Source organism: Rutilus rutilus, assembly GCF_951802725.1.
Source record: "Rutilus rutilus genome assembly, chromosome: 2".
Lineage (NCBI taxonomy): Eukaryota > Metazoa > Chordata > Actinopteri > Cypriniformes > Leuciscidae > Rutilus > Rutilus rutilus.
In genome coordinates this window covers 24,587,014-24,607,747 of record NC_140210.1, presented here as the reverse complement: position 1 = coordinate 24,607,747, position 20,734 = coordinate 24,587,014, and the positions used below count along the sequence as shown (strand labels likewise).

General features: G+C 39.1%; 1 protein-coding gene across 1 annotated transcript in view; it reads left to right on the top strand.

Moving 5' to 3' along the window:
- The window catches only part of LOC311286006 (calsequestrin-2-like), a 130,523-nt gene that overhangs the window by 14,633 nt on the left and 95,156 nt on the right, over positions 1 to 20,734 (top strand). Inside the window, exons 5-10 of the mRNA XM_084401977.1 lie at positions 12,529 to 12,602; positions 12,773 to 12,903; positions 12,998 to 13,043; positions 13,148 to 13,202; positions 13,322 to 13,422; positions 13,514 to 13,588. Of these exons, the coding sequence (XP_084258103.1) occupies positions 12,529 to 12,602; positions 12,773 to 12,903; positions 12,998 to 13,043; positions 13,148 to 13,202; positions 13,322 to 13,422; positions 13,514 to 13,588 (482 nt within the window). The remainder of the gene's footprint in view (positions 1 to 12,528; positions 12,603 to 12,772; positions 12,904 to 12,997; positions 13,044 to 13,147; positions 13,203 to 13,321; positions 13,423 to 13,513; positions 13,589 to 20,734) is intronic.

Genomic DNA, 20,734 nt, shown 5'->3' with positions numbered 1-20,734 from the left:
TGAGTTCACTGTGTGCTTTCTACCATGCACAAATAAAAATGTCACTGAACTTTTGCTGTGTAATTGTAACAATGAGCACACACCAAACCAACAATTACTAAAAACACACACAAAAACTGATTTTGCACGGGCATTTTTTGCACTAGTCTATCTATAAATTACAGAAACGTCTGTCTGTCTGTGTGTCTGTCTGTCTGTCTGTCTGTGTGTGTGTGTGTGTCTGTTAACCGCATATCTCTCGAACCGTTAGTCCGATGGATTTCAAATTCGACAGGTGTCTTGCCACGGGCATGAGTAAGTGCAGTGCCAAGTTTGATGTTGTTTGGATGAGAAATGCAAAAGATATCGTTAAATATATCATTTTTATAAGGTTGTGGTTTAAAAATAAACATTCTGACATTAGAGGGTTGTATCGGTCAAAGAAGCCCCAAGAAGGTTGTGGTTTAAAAATAAACATTCTGACATAAACACTCAGTCAGCTACACTGTTTACTTCTGAATATTATAGTTTGGTTCCAGAACGTGATAAATCCATTTTGATTAATTTGAGTAAAAATGTGTTTTCTTTACCAAGAAAGTGGCAAGATGAAAACCACTATTTTCTGTTTCAAACTTTCACATAGCATCTTTAGGTTATAATAACATAACAAATTCAAATCTTTTTTTCCCCAAAAATGCAATAATTTTCCCCAAAAAATGCAATAAATTCATGACACTTTTTTTTTTTTCAAAATGCAATTAATCCATTGAATCAATATAAAAGTTATTTTTTATCATATTGAAACTGTTGGAATCAGCCATCGCTAAGAAATATCTTCTGAACTTTTTTGACGGCAATCAGCTCACAAAAACGGATTTTGAACGGGCACTTTGCACTGCTCCCTGAATCGAAACGCTTATTCATTTATGGATGTTAAGTGAATCTGTAAGTCAGCTATGCGGTTTACTTCTGAATATTATATTTCATTCAGGTGCGCTTAACGTTATCGCTACTGTGTAATAGTAGCCTATGCTATTCACCAACTAAACATATCCTATTCAATGCGTTCACAGTCTCTTTCACGGGCATCATTTGTAGTAGCCTATTCACAAACTGTTTGCTCAGGCATAGCGTTTTCTCAGAGTTCACTTTGTGCTTTCTACCATGCACAAATAAAATTGTCACTGAACTTTTGCTGTGTAATTGTAACAATGAGCACTCAAACACACCAAACCAACAATTACTAAAAACACACACAAAAACAGATTTTGTATTTTGCACTAGTTGTTGTAATGAATAAACTGATTTTCAGACTGCAACAATATATCTAAACCAGTCAACATGTCAAAAAAAACGACAAAATGATGAAGACTGCGCAGCTGACGTGAGCATATAGATTCTTTGGTTTTGTTCGGCAGTTATTGCATATTCTGCAGAAGTAGCGCAGTGAAGCAAGTGTCCAGCAACAGATACAGCTTGAAGAAATTCCAATCAAATGCATACAAAAATATAGAGAAAAAAGCTATGGAACTCTGTGATGAAGACTTGCTGTGCAAAATCAGAGGAGTTGACCATTTTGCCAAGGAGGCACAGTTTTATGAATGCATCTAAGAAGGCACTGATCAGTAAAGCTTTTGCTCGGGTGCATGACCATATAAAAACTGAAGTTATCGAAAAGGGCCAGGTTGTTAAACTTACTCATCTCAAAGCTTTGTATAATGAAACCTTAACAGAATTTGGAGAAGCAGCTGTTGTTGAGATCACAAGCCATAACCTGAGACAAAAAATCGAATGCTGCCCTGATCTGAAAGACTATATCGACTTCTCATCCTGCCCATTCAAAGACACATTTTTGTTTTGTACATCCCTAGAATCCATGAAGAAGACAGTGCGTTCAGCTTATGAGTTGGGGATTACTGATTGGAGCAAAGAGGTCAGCCATGGTCTTCACAAGAAAATTGTAACAGCCTTTAAAACCTCCGAGCCACTACCTTGGCCTCCGAGGGCTCATGATCTCTATGATCCAAATGAGGAGATTCCCTCAGAGGTTTTACAATTCATTTTAAACCTCATTTGTGGAGATAAGAAGCCATCATTTTGGGAGGAAAGTCTGGCATCATCCATTTCTCAAGACATCTGCAGAGCAGTTACGTCAGGTCAATGGAAGATGAAAAAACACATTTTGCTATGTATGACACTACGCCATCTATTTAGATCCAAGAGCATCACCACTTTGATAAATAGGCTTGGTCACTGTGAGTCATACACATACTCAATTGAACTTGAAACGGCTCTGGCAAATTCAATTGTCGAAAGTGCTTCATTAGTCAGCAACTCAGATGTTATCAAGAGGCAGCCTGATGGAGCAGTCTTCCACAGTGACTGGGACAATTTTGATCAGCTGGTATCAGATGTATATGGGGCAGGGTCCATTCATACCGCCGCAGGGATCTACATGCAAGATCTTGGTTCTTGTGTGGATGCAGAAGCACTTTCCTCAGCACAGCCTACACAAGAGTCATGTGCAGATAACGACTCCCCTACCCCAGAACAGCCCACTCAAGAGTCTAATCCTAGCTCTCAGCCTACAAAAAAACAGCGATCATCTAGAAGTCCTGCCACAGAGTTGCCAACTTACTATAAACGGAAACAATCTGAACCCACCAATTTGGTGTCATCTAGTTCCAATAACTCAACCACACATAGCCAATCAAAATCATCAGATACTGATCTAATTTGGGTCTTTGCTCGTAAAATCAACTCTAAGGATCAGCACATCCCTGGTTTGTCAGGCTGGGTGTCTCTTACTGGCCAGTCTCCAAAATGCCTCACCACAATTGGGTACTATCCCATGATCAATGCTCCCATAACTGACTTGGCAACTATTCAAGAATGCCTCAGATGCAGCCAAACTGCGTCTTCTGAAGCTGGACAAGAGTACACCATCTGTACATTTGATCTAGGTGTTTGCATGAAAGCATATCCTCTAGTATGGAATGAATCTGAAAAATACCAAAACCATATCATCCTCATTGGTACGTTCCATTGCTGTGGAGCATACTTGAAAGGCATAGGCAGAAGATACTGTCAAGGGAGTGGGTGGGTAGAAGTGGCTTTGGAAGCAAATCTGATCACCACTGGCTCTGTGGCTGGGGTCACATATGGGAAGAATTGGGACAGAGCAATAAATACACACAAATCCATGCTGGAAGCGCTGGAGAGACTCCTCTATGACAAGTATCTGGAAACTCATGAACCACTCTCTCCAGAAGGAACTGCTTTGCTGGAAAAGCTCTCTCTGAATGGATCTACTCTCACTGATGTTCTATCATCAGATGATGTAGGCCTATCTCACCACATGGCAGAATATCATGCATTCAGAGAAGCAATGAGAAATGGGGAGCTGGGAGAAACTGGACAGTTTTGGATGGAATACATTGACTGCATCTGGCTAGTCCTGTCAATGAATAAGGCAATCAAAATGAATGACTATGAAGGATACAAAGCTGCTCTAAACAACATGCCAGACCTCTTCTTCTGCTCAGACCAGCAGAACTATGCAAGATTCCTCACATACTTGGGATATTTTCTTGAACACATTGAAGAAACACATCCAGGATCAGAGAAACTTTTGCGCGCTGGAGCAATCAGTGTTTTCCAGATCACATATCCCAGGCAACCGCTGCCACACAGACAAAACGATAGAGGAGACAGCTATGGAATGGCTCAAGTCAAACTCAGGGTCTGGGACACATTCTGCTGGGATCTGTGGAATAACCAGTAATTATGAAGCGAGTCAACGTCATATCCTGACTGCCCATGCCAAAGGAGAGTTTGTAGAAGCCATGTGGAAGATGACAAGTGGCCGAGGCGAACATACAGAGAAGCAACAAAGAGATCTCCGACCACGTGAAATCACTCGGTCTGAGGAGCAAGTGCAGCAAACAGTACAAGCTTTTCAGAGTTTTATCAACCCATTTCAGCTTGAGACTTCTCAGCCCTTGACAAGTTTGAGTTCAGGAGCAGCTATGCCAGAAGAGGTGCGCTATGATGTGCTGAATGCCCTGAAAAATGGCAAAACTCAAAAAGAGAAGTTCATCCGTGATCGACTTCAAACAAAAAAGGTCCTTTTCTTTGAACCCATCAAGAGGAATAAATTCAAGACAATGTCGTCTACCACACCTAAAAGGAAGCTTGTGGCATCAAACCAGAAAGTGATCCAGTGATCCTTCATCAAATCACAAGAACTTAAGTCACAAATAAGCATCTCTGACCTATGACCTATCCCTTGACTCTGACGCCATACTCCATCTCAACAATCGATGGCTTTTTCGCAAAAAACAACAAAGCAAAAGGAATGAATCACATGATCAAAGATGCTGAGAATGCACAACTTCCTTCTCCAAGCCAATGTGCTCTCATTAAAGATGGAAACTCCTCATTCTACATGCGTGATTTACCACAGACAATGAAGACTATATCAGAGCGCACCTTCAAAAGTCTACCTGCTGCAGCTGAAACAGTATTCAGCACAGACTCTTACATTGACCGTCTTTATTCATCAAAATCAGCTGAGAGAGATCGCAGAGGTTGTGGTGAACGTTTTATAGTTAATGGGCTGAATGTTCATCGACCCGCTGATTGGAATGGTTTTCTCACAAATGATGAAAACAAGAAGGCACTCATTCATTTACTTCTGGATCACTGGAGCTCTCATGATATGATGGAAGACATCATCTGAAGGCCTGTCATTTTCATAGAGGCTGGTCAAGCTTTCAAGATAGAATGCAATGATGGAGTTATGTCAAAAGAACTTCTACCAGAGATATGTTCAAAACATGAAGAAACAGATGTGAGGGTGATCATTTACATGCAATATATCCAAACCAAAATGCCTCACATCAGAACAGTTAGAGTCAGAGCAAAAGACTCTGACATTTTCTTCATCCTCCTGTATTATGCCAAGTCATCACCTGTCAACGTCATCTTTGACATGGGGGATAGACTAATCAACATCAACCAGCTGGCTGAAGATTATTCACAGGAACACATTTCAGCTCTTCTGGCCTTGCATGCGTTCACTGGTGCTGACTGCACTTCAGCATTCAAAGGCAAAGGGAAGGTCCGTCCGATGAAGATTCTTAATCAGAATTCAACATTTATTCAGATCTTTGCTGAAGTGGGGAATTCTTGGGAGCTCGATGAACAGATTCTCTGCGGTGTTCAAGAGTTCACCTGTCGCCTCTATGGTTTCAATCGTCGAATCAAGAAAGTTGATGAGGCAAGAGAGATTAAAGTCAAGAAGATGTGTGGCTCAAGCCTTGAGTTTCGACAGGGTCTCTCCGTTGACCTCTCAAACTTCCCACCTTGCAAGAGGGTCCTCTTACAGCACATGAAAAGAGTAAACTTTCAAGTATGCATCTGGAAGAGGGCTCATGAGCACTACCCGGAAATCCCAAGCCCTCTCGACCATGGATTTCACATAAACACAGAGACAGGCAAGCTAGAACCACTATGGTTTGAGGGCGACGTCATCCCCAAAGCCCTTGTTGATGTCTTGGCAGAAAATGAAACAGATGAAGATGACTTGACTGATGAAATCCATACGAATATAGGTGAAGAGGAGGAAAATGATGATTGAGAGTTTATATTCTACACTAAAACAATACACTAACATGACCAGTCATCGAAGTACAGCAAGGATAAGCAGCAAAAAGATCTGACAACAACCAAAGAAATGTTTTCTATTTTATGTTTGAGCTGTATTTTAGTTTCACCATTTGGCTGTAAAGAATGTTTACCTTTACAAAGGGTTACTAACGTTTACTCTATTGAAGTTTGGCTTTTTGATAACAGACTGCACAGAGTCATCTTTATTCCTTGTGTTTGCGAGGACTTTGTGGGCTTTAATAAATATCACATTTGGTTAATTGATTTTGTGTGAATGTACCCTATTTTGCACCCTGACCCCAGTCCACCTGGGGGCTTAATATTACTCACTTTTCATGCAATTCACTTCATATAGTATAGCAGTACATAATTCAAGTCTCAGCTCTTTTTAGAAATATTGGGCAACTTTAAAGGCGATTTTCTCAATGTTTCGCACCCTCAGATTCCACTTTCTAAATAGTTGTATCTCGGCCAAATATTGTCCTATCCTAACAACCCATACACCAATGGAAAGCTTAATTATTCAGCTTCCATATGATGTATCAAATAAATTACACATGTGACTGGTTTTGTGATCCAGGGTCACATATGCAAAAAAATATGCTCAATCCCATATGGAATAGTAATGCTTGAAAGTTCTGTTTTCTCCGATTTGAGGTACAGTGGAGATCTTTGGTTATATCAGCTGTAATCCTCTAGATAGAAAGGTCATCTTGGACTTAAATTGAAGCCTATAAACTTGGGAAGTTTTTCATGTACATTTGAGGCAGTGATCTGTATAATAAAATGCTTGAAAATTATCACCTTTGATGACAATTTGTCAGGCGGACAGACATTTTTTTTGTCTTTTGGGGTATGTTGAGGGTGATATTTGACAGCAAAAAGGCAGCAATCCCCAAAATCTTTTTGTGCTAGTTTCCCCTATGTGTCAGGATACACCATGCAAAATTTTAGGGTTATATGACCATTTATGTAGCTGCAGTACCTATACAATCACAATTACATCATTCCGCCAAAAGATTTTCCCAAAAAGGGTGTTTTTTGGCCCCTGAGACCAAACAGGGCCGAGTTGGGGGTGGTCATTATCAACTTGTGATGGCCCAAGGTATACGATAATAGGAAATAATAGTGAAAAAAAGGTAGCAAAAACATCCTGAGGAGTGGACCTGGCTCCCGGCCTATAACCAATTGTGAATGTCCAAAGGGGGATTTAAAGCTAACAACTATGATAATATCATTCATACTGACAAGAAGCCTTTGAAATTTCATCATTGGCATCTGCCAAGCCACTCCATAGCAACCAAACAAAGTACCCTAGCAACCAAAATCCAAAGAGGGATATCTTCCATTCTGAATGTCACAGAGGCATGGGAGTTGGTTTATATCATTCATAGTGACAAGAAGCCTTTGCAGTTTCATCTTTGACAGCTGCCAAGCAACTCCATAGCAACCAAACAGAGTACCCTAGCAACCAAAATCCAAAGAGGGATATCTTCCATTCTGAATGTCACAGAGACATGGGGAGTTGGATAATATCATTAATACTGACAAGAAACCTTTGAAATTTCATCATTGGTATCTGCCAAGCCACTCCCTAGCAACCAAATAGAGCACCCTAGCAACCAAAACCCAAAGAGGGATATCTTCCATTCTGAATGTCACAGAGGCATGGGAGTTTGTTTATTTCATTCATAGTGACAATAAGCATTTGCAGTTTCATCATTGGCATCTGCCAAGCCACTCCCTAGCAACCAAATAGAGTACCCTAACCAAAAACCAAAGAGGGATATCTTCTATTCTGAATGTCACAGAGGCATGGAAGTTGGTTTATATCATACATACTGACAAGCAGCCTTTGGAGTTTCATCATTGGCAGCTGCCAAGCCACTCCCTAGCAACCAAACAGAGTACCCTAGCAACCATTTTGCAAGACCTATATCTCTGCATCAGAACATCATAAAGTTATGGGGTTAACACAAGTTTGACTCAGGGCAGCAAACGGCCTATCATGAATCACCTCAATACTTCCTAGTCCCACCCTAGCAACCATTGTTGAGCACCTTAGCAACCAAAATCCATAGAGGGATATCTTCCATTCTGAATGTCACAGAGGAATGGGAGTTGGTTTATATCATTCATACTGACAAGCAGCCTTTGGAGTTTCATTATTGGCAGCTGCCAAGCCACTCCATAGCAACCAAACAGAGTACCCTAGCAACCATTTTGCAAGACCTATATCTCTGCATCAGAACATTGTATAAAGATGAGGGTTGGTTTATATAATTCATAGTGACAAGAAGCCTTTGGAGTTTCATGATTGGCAGCTGCCAAGCCACTCCCTAGCAACCAAACAGAGTACCCTAGCAACCATTTTGCAAGACCTATATCTCTGCATCAGAACATCGTATAGAGATGGGGGTTGACTCTTTTGACTCATGCTAGCAAACAAGACTTCCAACATGCTACACATGCTAGCTGTGAATATCTACATGCTAATAGAGATTAGGTAAGTGATAAATCATGCGAAGAAAATGCTAAGACCTCCAATAGTAACATCTGTGACAACTACCAACCACCTACTAACACCATAGCAACCACCCAGAATACCTTAGTAACCGCCTAGCAACACCATAGCAACCACCCAGAACACCCTAGCAACTGCCTAACAACACCATAGCAACCACCCATAACACCATAGCAACCACCTATCAACACCATAGCAACCCCTCAGAATACCCTAACAACTGCCTAGCAACTCCCTAGCAACCACCCAGAATACCTTGGAAACCGCCCAGAACACCATAGCAACCGCCTAGTAAAACCCTAGCAACCGTGCCAAATTTTGCCACTGCAAGCACCACTCACATTTTCTTCAGGAAATGTACATTCTAGATTTCACTGTTATGCTGATGATACGCAGCTCTATATTTCTTCACACCCTGACAAAACTTACCAATTCACAAAATTAACGGAATGCATTGCTGATATAAAAAACTGGATGACTAGCAATTTCCTACTATTTAATTCTGAAAAAAAAAACAGATTCTAATTATTGAACAAAAAACTTCCTCACATAATAACCTAGAATACTGTCTAACACTTGATGGCTGCTCTGTCAAGTCCTCGTCGTCAGTTGGAACCTGGGTGTGCTCTTTGATACCAATCTTTCATTTGAAAGTCACGTGTCTAGGATCTGTAAAACCGCATTTTTTCATCTTAAAAATATATCTAAATTACGTCATATGCTCTCAATGAAAAACGCAGAACACTTAGTTCATGCGTTCATGACATCAAGGCTGGATTATTGTAATGCTATTATGGGTGGTTCCCCTGCATGCTTAATAAACAATCTTCCTAACATTGTCCGGGAAGCAGACACTCTCTGTCAGTTCAAATCTAGACTAAAAACACATATCTTTTATGGAAGTAAAATAATGTCAAATGTTTTTGAAATAAAAAGCCTGTTGAATTGCACTACTTGAAAAAAATAGGCATTGCATTAACCCTCTGGGGACCAAAAACGCGCCCGCGCGTTTTGCTCGTTTTTTTTTTTTAGCAATGAAAAATAAACACTTAATGCTCTGTTAATTTTGATCTTTCATTTTCGTGTAATACATCAATCGATCCTGTTCAGTTTCTATTTTTTTTCTGTATACTCACAATAAAAATAAAGTGTTTTGCTTTTTGACAAATAAAGAAAAATGAACATGATGCGATTTCTGCCTTCTCTCTGTCAGTAAACTCCCATTTGAAACGCGTTCGAAAATGATCTATAACTCCGCGAAAATTCAGTCAAACAGGCAAACAGACCCACGGGCATAAAGCTTGAGATCGCATCTTTTAAATGAAGTAATTTATATAAAAAACTAATATTCTCAGCTTCTGTAATCTGTATAAAAAGAGAGCGACTCCAGTCGAGCTCATTACGAGCCATTCAAAAGTAATTTGACCACTCCCCGGAGAGCGCGTGCTATTCAAATGCAAATTCTGAGAACCATTTCAGTCTGTGAAACGCCCCCACATCAGCTGTAAACAAAGGGCCGCGAGTGAGGCATAATATAGCCTACCTTATGGAGAAAAGATTCCTCAGAACAGTGCTGATATGAGGAGCAATATCTCCTGATATGAGGAGCAGATCCCGCTGAGGAGTGAGGTAGGCTGTTTTCTTTTCTCAAGTGTTGATGTGGAATAACGTTATGGAATAACGTTAGTGTAGGCCTATGTAAACCGCAAAAAGATGAATCGCATTTCTATAATATGACTCGCCTTTCTGTGAGATGAATGAAGGGTACATATTTGTAAAGACTGTTTAGCCTAAATATGAATCGCGCGTCTGTGTGTGAAAGAATAAACTGCTTTGCTATAGCCTACTGAGATGAGTAAAAATCGACTGAAATATGTTGAAATAAAATATATTTGTATAAGCAACGTATTAAACAGTTTTTAGGCTACTGTAGAATATACTGCCACATCAAATAAGCGTTTGTTTAGCAATTTCTGCTCATATCTAACGTTATATATATATATATATATATATATATATATATATATATATATATATATATATATATATATATATATTAGGGCTGGGAATCGATAAAAAAAAAAAAACGAATTAATTGCACAATTTGCTGTAATTAATTGCAATTAATTGCATTTTCCCCAAGCTTGTAATCATTAATATTTTAAAAAAAGGGAAAAAATAGCCCTTTTAAAATAATATTAAACATCAATATATCAATATATTATTCTTTTTCAACAATCAATCAACATCAATTTCACTTTTTTTTTTTTTTTTTACTAATTATCAAAATAAAATATAGTCCTACAAAGCTATTATGCAGAGCATGTGATCAGAGCAGGTCATTTTACCATTGTTACCCAGCATGACTATACCAGCTCAGTAGGGCTATTGCAAACAGAAGTCTAGGCTATACTACTGAGAAATTTCACGTTATTTGAGCGGACTGCTTTTCCAGTGCGTGATCGGTACATGATTGGAGCGTTTGGGCCGTTAACGACAGAGCAGAACGCGCAGCGCAAACACAGAGCGGAACATTGAGCAGAGAGCACACACACACACAGAGAGAGAGAGAGAGAGAGAGAGAGAGAGAGAGAGAGAGAACGGAGATCACGGTGCGCACACGGAGCGGAAAAGACCAGCTCATGAAAGCTGCGCGAGAGTGAAACCTGATCGCCGAACACGGAACGGCATATGTTCTGCCTTTTCAATAGCAGCCGCAACAGGAAATCATTAAAACGAGGCAAAAAAAAAGTGCTGCGTTAATTGCGTTATTTTTTTTTAACGCATTAAACATCTCAAATTAATCGCAAAGATTAACGCGTTAATTCCCCCAGCCCTAATATATATATATATATAAAATACTATTTTTGTCAAAAATAAAGTCATAGACTAAGATGTTAGATGTTCCAATGTTGGCTATATTCAAACTAATGAATACATATGATAAAATGTAGGCCTATAATCTTTTTTTTTTTTTTTTTTTTTAACAAAGAAAGAGTACACTTGAAATATTGTTGAAATTGTAATTATTGTTGTAATTGTAACATTTTTAATAGCAAAACATATTTACAAGAGAGATGTAAGCGAAATCTTAAATGGTCAATGTAAGTCTAAATACATCTTTTGTCCTTGCATTGTGGCTCAGTCAGTGTCACACCTGAATGAATGGCTCATTAGGCAGAGTCATTATGCAGAGTGGGTGGGACATTGTAATCTAAGCTGTAAACTACTCCTCCTCCTCGCATATTGGCTTTCCAAGCAAAACCTGTTTTACACCATTTAAATCAATGTATTTTTTTTTTGTGAACGATAAAGCAAGACTATTTTCACATAATTTTGAAGCTAGAACTCAAAGGGACAACATCCATTAGTCAAAAGTCTTGTGGACACATATTTAATATGTGTTTTGTGGTCTTAATTCAGCAACTTTCATTTTTATTTTTTCCAATAACCACGCATAAACATTATTCTCTTAAAAATACAAACATCTACATACACGTTGCTCGCATATTATGGTAGCCCTGTTTGTGCTATATAGAGTGAATTTACACCTTAGCCATTAACATGTTTATAAATAACTGAAAAAAGCACAAATGTCAAGGCATGTCAGAACATCTCAAGGACCCCAAAAACAGCTTGGTCCATGAGGGTTAACCATGCTTGCATTTTAATGCATTGTATTTTTAGGGCTTGCATTTTTATGGGCTGAAATTCAACATGATTGATTATTGGTTAATTTGTCCCACCTGTCTTTCTCGTTACCCTCCTTTGTTTGTTCCCCTATTTAGCCTCCTTGTGTTTGTAGTCTTGTGCTGGTTCGTTTGTCCGTGTTTCTCGTTCCTGGAGTTCCTGAGTTTTGAGTTTGTACCTTGTCTGCTTGTCACTAATAAATCTCCTCTGCATTTGTATCCTCGTCTCTCGTTCACTGTTCCGTGACATTTTCTTACAGTATGTCATGTTAAATCATACAAGTCCAGATGTCAGCTTAACCAGGCCCTGTGGTAACCCCACATACTTTTAAAAGCTTTTTAATTGGTCAAAGAGATCAAAGCAGTTATAGAGCTATTCCCTAAAAAGGGCATTGCAGAGAGTAAGGCGAGATAGAGTTTATCTCGATTACATGACTGCTATACAGTTTTTATTAAAAAATACCATTTCAGCTGGGAGATTGCTAAAGCCTTTGCTGTGACCTCTGGATATGATGTGAGAGCACTAGCTGCAAGATGCTTCAGCACTAAAATGTTTAATTCCCAGTATTTAACATTTTAGTACAGTTTTTAAAGGTTAATGGAAAATTATATATACTGTATGTTTTTTCTTTTTTCTTTTTTTTTCACTTTCTTTTTATTTCTCAGACTACAAGGCCTTTCAGGTGACTGCAGAGAAGTTTCAACCATATGTGAAGTTTTTTGCCACTTTTGACAAAGGGGTACGTGCAGTCCATTCCTTTACAATAAAAAAAGAATGAATACCATTAGATATATGGTATATGTTATTTTGGTATAAAAGTGAGAAGATATTTGTGTATAAATGGCTATGGCCATCTTTGAGGAAACAGGATTATGTTTTGGCTTTATTTATAACCGTTTCATGCTGCAGGTGGCTAAACAACTGACTCTAAAAATGAATGAAATTGATTTCTATGAGCCCTTCATGGATGAGCCTGTAACCATTCCTGGAAAACCTTACTCAGTAGAGGAGATAGTGGACTTTGTTAATCAACATAGAAGGTGATATCAGTGGTAACCTCATAACTTTGACATTGCTAAAATATCATCTAAAATATCCACTTTCATTCTAAAAACAATGTTTTATCCTCACCAGGCCCACTCTGAGAAAGCTTCGTGCTGAGGACATGTTTGAGACTTGGGTGAGCAAGACTGGATCTGTAGGACTGATCTATTGAATGTTAACTGTTGATTTATATGGCTGCTGGTTAACTGCTTAAGTGATCTTTCTCTGCTCAATTAACAGGAAGATGACATGGATGGAATCCACATTGTTGCCTTTGCTGAGGAGGAGGATCCAGGTTGTCACTTCCAAAAAGAAAATTGTTTACTGCTATCACCAAGACTAGATTTTGTAGCTCAGAATGATTGTATTAATAGCTCAATCACTTAATTTGTGCTTCTTTCTCCCATTTCATAGACGGCTATGAATTCCTGGAAATTTTAAAGGACATTGCAAGGGATAATACTAAAAACCCAGATCTAAGCATAATGTGGATTGATCCCGATGAATTTCCTCTGGTGAGATGTTATCCCATCCATGTCTACAAAGCATTTTTCTGCTTAAATTGAAACACTTGTGGCAATGTTGTGATAGCTACTTCATCTGCAGTTAACTACCTACTGGGAGAAGACCTTTAAGGTGGACCTTTCCAGACCCCAGATTGGTGTGGTGAACGTGACTGATGTAAGTAACTTTGGTCTTCGGTTTTTATGTTAAGTATTCTACTTTTTCCTTCATCACTCTGTGAAAACACCTCTTGTTTCCTTTTAAAAATGTCTCTACATTGAAACATGTAGGCTGTATATTACACATTTTTAGCTTTAGGGTGTATTCACACCTGCCTTGTTTGGTTTGTTTGAATCGAACTCAAGTTCATTTCCCCCCTTGGTGCGGATCTTTTGGACAGGTGTGAATACAGCAATCGCACTCGGGTGCGGACCAAACAACCGAACCGAGACCCGGCTGAAGAGGTGGTCTGTGCACTGTCTGTGCACACGATACTTGCGTGTCTTTCTACGTGTCATGTGTGCATCAGGACATTCACAGAGCGTTCTCTTTTGTCTTATCGCGCTTAAATGGTTTAAAAGCATTTGCACGAATAGGAGCGTGATCATAATGTAACGGTAGTTTAAAAATCCTATTACAACATCGTATAGACGACATTGTATCAAATGATTCTCATTAGATTCTTCATATTACGTTTGTAGAGAATAACACCAAATCAGTAAAAGAACAAATATTGCATTACGAAATATCTCCATGTTTTTGCACTTCCTGCTTTTCCCTGCTCAAGAATTCCTGTCCAATGAATGGACGACCTTAGCCCACATGTGGTTTTGTTTACAGATTTTGATTCACTTGCAAAAAGAGCAGTGTGAAAGCGAACCGTACCAAACAAAACAAATCAACATTGTATTTGGTCCGGACCAAAGCAAGTGAACTATCGGACTTTCCTGGTGTGAATACACCCTTAAACTATCATACCCTTTTGAGGTAAAGTTTAACATAACATAACATAATGATCTACAACACGACAAAGCATTTAATCACACACTATTCTTTAGTCAAACTAAGAACTTTAGCTCGCAGGGCTCGCAAGCCCAAAGGGCGAAGGCCCTATTGTTTCCGGAAGGATTATTTATTATTAGGGCCTAAGCCCTGAAAGGGCGAAGGCCCTATTGTTTTCGGTAGGATTATTAGGGCCCAAGCCCTGAAAGGGCGAAGGCCCTATTGTTTTTGGTAGGATTATTTATTATTAGGGCCCAAGCCCTGAAAGGGCGAAGGCCCTATTGTTTTTGGTAGGATTATTTATTATTAGGGCCCAAGCCCTGAAAGGGCGAAGGCCTTATTGTTTTCGGTGGGATTATTATTATTAGGGCCCAAGCCCTGAAAGGGCGAAGGCCCTATTGTTTTCGGTCGGATTATTATTATTAGGGCCCAAGCCCTGAAAGGGCGAAGGCCCTATTGTTTTCGGTCGGATTATTATTAGGGCCCAAGCCCAAAGGGCGAAGGCCCTATTGTTTTCGTTAGGATTATTTATTATTAGGGCCCAAGCCCTATTATTAGGGCCCACTAGTCCTAGGTTTTTCGCCCGATCGGAACCAGACCAGTCTAGGACAATTCTATGGACTCTCTAGATCAATAATTATCAAAAAAAAGTTTAACTTTTGCATTTGGATGGCTATAATAGGGTCGTTTAGAAAATGGGCGTGTCAAAATATACTCAAACGTCTATAAATCCTAAATAAAAACTCAGAACTAAACAAAAATTGATGAGCATATGTGACATAATATGCTAAAGAAGCATGGGAATTTTTATGGAGATCAGACCATAGGTGGCGCTATAATTGTTAAAAAGCTTTAAAACCATATATTTCCTATGGTAAATTGCCTGTATTGGCTGTAAATGGTGTTTTCCATCTATGATCATATAATGTTCATATAGTAATGTTCAAAACCAGTGCAGTGCAATTCTCTGGACTCTCTAGATCAATAATTATCAGAAAAAGTATAACTTCTTCATTTGGATGGCTATTATAGGGTCAGTTCAATATGTAGTCTTGACCAAGTGTCCCAAAAGCCTATATCTTTTAAATGAATGCTAATATATTCTTAAAAACAAGTCAGAACATGATATTACTCTTAACCCTTGTGTTATGTTGGAATTCTATGTACTCCCCTTATGGTTCGGGTCAAATTGACCCTAATTGGATTCAATACAATTCCTCATAAATCACACTATGAAAAACAACAAAGATTCAGGTACAAACTGTAAACTTTTAATATCAACATTTGTCAAATATTCCAAAAAATATATATCTGAAGATATGATTTAATGAAAATGTTTTTTAACCATTTTTTAAAACTGTTTTGTTTTGACAAAATTTGAATATACATTATATTTATATATATTTGCATATACATTTTTTGTACTTTTTTTTTTGCTTAGAACATCATAACTGAACAATTAATCAATTAATCAGAGCTCATTTTTCCTGCTGTCGAAGTCGAAAGTCTCAAGATATTTCAGATATCTTGAATATATATAATATATAAATCTGTGTCTGTCAAAGATTTTCATTTGTAATTTGCAATTCATTCTGAACACCATGATTTAGCTTTTTGATTTAGTAATTTTGTTTGTATATGTCAAAAAAAAAAAAAAAAACACCAGCATGTTGAAACTTTGCATGCATGTTTATGATGATAAATGCGAAAAAGTAATAATAATATTATTTCAGGTAGCTTGAAAAAATAAATGATAGGTAACTTTTACCATCTGTGGCTGAAAAAATATTTTTCTGTATTGAAATAAGTGTGGAAAACCTCATTTTTTAGCTTCATAAGGTAGTAAAAAAATAAAATAAAGTATAACCAAGAAATGTTATTATTTTGGGTCCGTACAGTTGCCTTAGAGCGTTAAAATATGCGGGTCAAATTGACCCGCGAACATCACAAACGTAATAGTAATTTTGTTTGTATATGTCAAAAAACACCAGCATGTTGAAACTTTGCATGCATGTTCATGATGATAAATGAGAAAAAGTCACAAAATATCAAGGAAAAAAACATAGGTAAACCAGTATTTCCAACAACTATAACATCTAAATGGGTCAAATTGACCCGCAACATAACACAAGGGTTAATAAGCATGAAAAATTTCAGACAGATCGGACAAAATTTGCCTCTATAACAGTTAAAAAGGTGAAAATGATATAACATGTCATATTAAGCCAATAAGTGGTATTTTACTGCCCCCTGCTGTCATTTCATCATACTGCTCCCTAATATTGTTATATAATTCATATTTAGACTTTATAAAATCATTATTTTAACATTTACAATCACATTTTGTCTATTGGAGTATTACTATTGACAATTGTGTCACACTGAGATATGGAAATGGAAACGAAAGTAAAACGGCATTTAAGCCACGCCCCCGAATACAAATTCATTCATAACTCGAAAACGGAAAGTCGTTGCACGCTCAAATTTTGATGGTAAGGTCCTCTCCGGGCTCTTGATCGAAACGTGTCGTCGCGGGCCTCGGGAGCGCGCCCCCCGCGGATCGCTAGTCCGCGGGACCCCCGATTTTGAACGGCCGTAACTCCCGACCCAGACCACCCCGAACCTTGTGTGAGAGCTCGTTGGAAAGGGCCTGTCCTTGGCTAGCTTCGATTCAAATGTGGTGTAATTTGCCCTGGGCATTCCAGAGATAAAAGCTCCAAAAGATTTGCATTTGAACGGTCATAACTCCCGGCCCCAATCGCCCAAAAACACCTTGATGGTCTCATTCAACAGGGCTCCTCAAGCACTATCTTTGCTCTGAGTTTCAGAATTTTTCGCCTTCTGGTTCCCGAGATATAAGTGAAAAACCAAATTCCCATTCATTAATTCATTGAATCACTTCAACTGTAAAATGGAAGCTGTAATACCGCTGTAATACCACTGTCCACTAGAGGGAGCAGCAGGATTACACATGACCTTTTCATTAGTTTTCAGTATTATATAATCCTGGCAAATCATTCTAGAATCATTCTAGAACGTGGTATATCATGGTAAATCATGCTAGAACATGGTAAATCATGGTAAACTATGCTAGAACAGGGTAAATCATGGTAAACCATGATAAATCATGGTAAACTATGGTAAATCATGTTAGAATGTGGTATATCATGGTAAATCATGCTAGAACAGGGTAAATCATGGTAAACTATGATAAATCATGATAAACTATGGTAAACCATGCTAGAATCACAGTAAACAATGGTAAATCATACTAGAATGTAGTATATCATGGTAAATCATGCTAGAATATGGTAAATCAAGGTAAACTAAGATAAAATCATGGTAAACTATGTAAATCATGCTAGAATCATAGTAAATAATACTAGAATGTGGTAAATTGTTGTGGGAGGAGCCTATTTTACTAAAATGGCTTTAACTCAAGAAGTAAATGAGATATCTTCACCAAACTCAGTACACATATGTATGGGTTCAATTTGAGGTCACAGTAAACAATTTTATGGAGATCGGACCACAGGTGGCACTATAACTGTTGAAAAGCTTTAAAACCATATATTTCCCATGGTAAACCTGTATTGGCTGTAAATTGTCTTTTCTATCTATTATGTCAGTGATTACATGCTTGCTAAATAAAACTTAATAACTTTTGATGCTTTTGTGCTTAAAGGCCTTAAAGGCCTTAACTGCTTGAACCCCGATAAATGCTGCTTGCAGCTTTAATTATTATTAGGGCCCAAGCGCTGAAAGGGCGAAGGCCCTATTGTTTTCGTTAGGATTATTATTAGGGCCCAAGCACTGAAAGGGCGAAGGCCCTATTGTTTTCGGTGGGATTATTAGGGCCCAAGCCCTGAAAGGGCGAAGGCCCTATTGTTTTCGGTGGGATTATTAGGGCCCAAGCCCTGAAAGGGCGAAGGCCCTATTGTTTTCGGTGGGATTATTAGGGCCCAAGCCCTGAAAGGGCGAAGGCCCTATTGTTTTCGGTGGGATTATTATTATTAGGGCCCAAGCCCTGAAAGGGCGAAGGCCCTATTGTTTTCGTTAGGATTATTATTAGGGCCCAAGCCCTGAAGGGGCGAAGGCCCTATTGTTTTCGTTAGGATTATTAGGGCCCGAGCACCGATGGTGTGAGGACCCTCTTGGAATTGCTCTGTTTTTAGGGCCCAAGCCCTGAAAGGGCGAAGGCCCTATTGTTTTCGTTAGGATTATTATTAGGGCCCAAGCCCTGAAGGGGCGAAGGCCCTATTGTTTTCGTTAGGATTATTAGGGCCCAAGCCCTGAAAGGGCGCAGAGCCCTATTGTTTTCGTTAGGATTATTATTATTATTATTATTATTATTATTATTATTGTTGTTCAAGGGTTCGGGGGCTTTTGGGGCCCTTAACGTGCTCAAAAACTCATGAAACTTTGCACACAGGTCAGAACCTGCGGCCATTAGGGCCGGGCTGAAGCTGGTACCCGGGCGTGGCAGGGGGGCTCAACAGCGCCCCCTGGAACGGAATCCGAACACTTGTCCATAAATCAAACACACTTGCATAAAATAATATGAAACTCGGAACAGATATAGATCTCATCGGGCCGAACAACTTTCGTGCTCTAAGTTTTACGCCAGCCCAACAGGAAGTCGGCTATTATGGGTTGTTTGGAAACGCATGCTGTGGAATTTAATGTACTCCTCCTAGGGAATTCATCCAATCGGCTCCAAACTCGGTCAGCATGAAGTCAAGACATTGAGGATGCTAAATTGCGGACGGATTTTTTATATCTCGAACGGTTTGGCCGTGGCGAGGAAACGAATTTATGGCGAATAATGGAAACAGGAAGTGTGTTATAACTTCTGCATACATTAACTGATCTTGATTAAACTTCAGCAGTGTGTTCGTTGTAAGAGGCCGATCACATGGATGTGACTATTGTGAGTCAAAGTTATAGCGCCACCAACTGGCAGCAGGAAGTGTGTCCCTTTCAAAATGCTTTGAAATCACCCTCTTATTTTTACCCGATTTGCTTCAAACTTTATGTGTATAATGTAAACACACGGCAGATGTAGACCTGTGAAAGGATTTTTGATATCTTTAATACTGTTGCCATGGCAACGCTTCAAACTTTAATATTCTTTTTTGATGCTTTTGAGACTCTTAACATACTTGAAATTGGATGAAACTCGACAGACACATCACATTTATTAGCCCGTAGACATGTGCAAAGTTTCAGAAACGGGCGTGGTGAGGGGCTCAGTAGCGCCACCTTTAGTCATAAGTGGGGGGGTTAGTTTTATCAACAGCAACAAAACTTGGTATGTGTATTGTTCTCATCAAGACGGACAACTTTCTAATTTACATGAACTTTCTCCAACCAACAGGAAGAGAGATATTTTGGTTTGAATGTGGATTTTCTGAAGAATTTTCTCTCCTTCTCTCTGTGTCTCTGTGTGTGTGAGGGGAGGGGGGGATTTGACTATTGCTTTTACATTGTTAATCAAGGTTTCAGGGGCTTTTGGGGTCCTTAACGTGCTCAAAAACTCTTGTAACTTTGCACACAAGTCAGAACCCCCTGCCATCAGGGACGGGCTGAAGCTGGTATCCGGGCGTGGCAGGGGGGCTCAACAGCGCCCCCTTGAACGGGGGTCCCAAAACTTGGTCCATAGATCAAACACGCTTGCATTAATTAATATGAAACTCGGTACACATATAGATCTCATCGGGCCGAACAACTTTCCCCTGGTCAAGTTTTACGCCAGCCCAACAGGAAGTCGGCTATTATGGGTTGTTTGGAAAACGCTTGCTGTGGAATGCGAAGTACTCCTCCTAGAGAATTCATCCAATCCCCACCAAACTCGGTGTGCATGAAGTCAAGACATTGAGGATTCTAAATTGCGGACGGATTTTTGATATCTCGAACGGTTTGGCCGTGGCGAGGAAACGAATTTATGGCGAGAAAAGAGAAACACGAAGTGGTATAACTTCTGCATACATTAACTGATCTTGATGAAACTTCACCAGTGTGTTCGTGGTAAGAGGCCGATCAGATGGATGTAACTATTGTGAGTCAAAGTTATAGCGCCACCAACTGGCAGCAGGAAGTGTGTCACTTTCAAAATGCTTTTGACAAAAGTGGGGGGGTTAGTTTTACCCACAGTTTTAAAAATCAGTACGTACATTGGTCTCATCGAGCCGGACAACTTTCTAATATACAGTTATTAGCTTCGACCAATAGGAAGTCAGATATTTTGGTTTGAATGTGAATTTATTTGCAAATTCAGCCTCTGCTTTTTACCCACTCCTGCTAAGTGTTTTTTTTTTTATT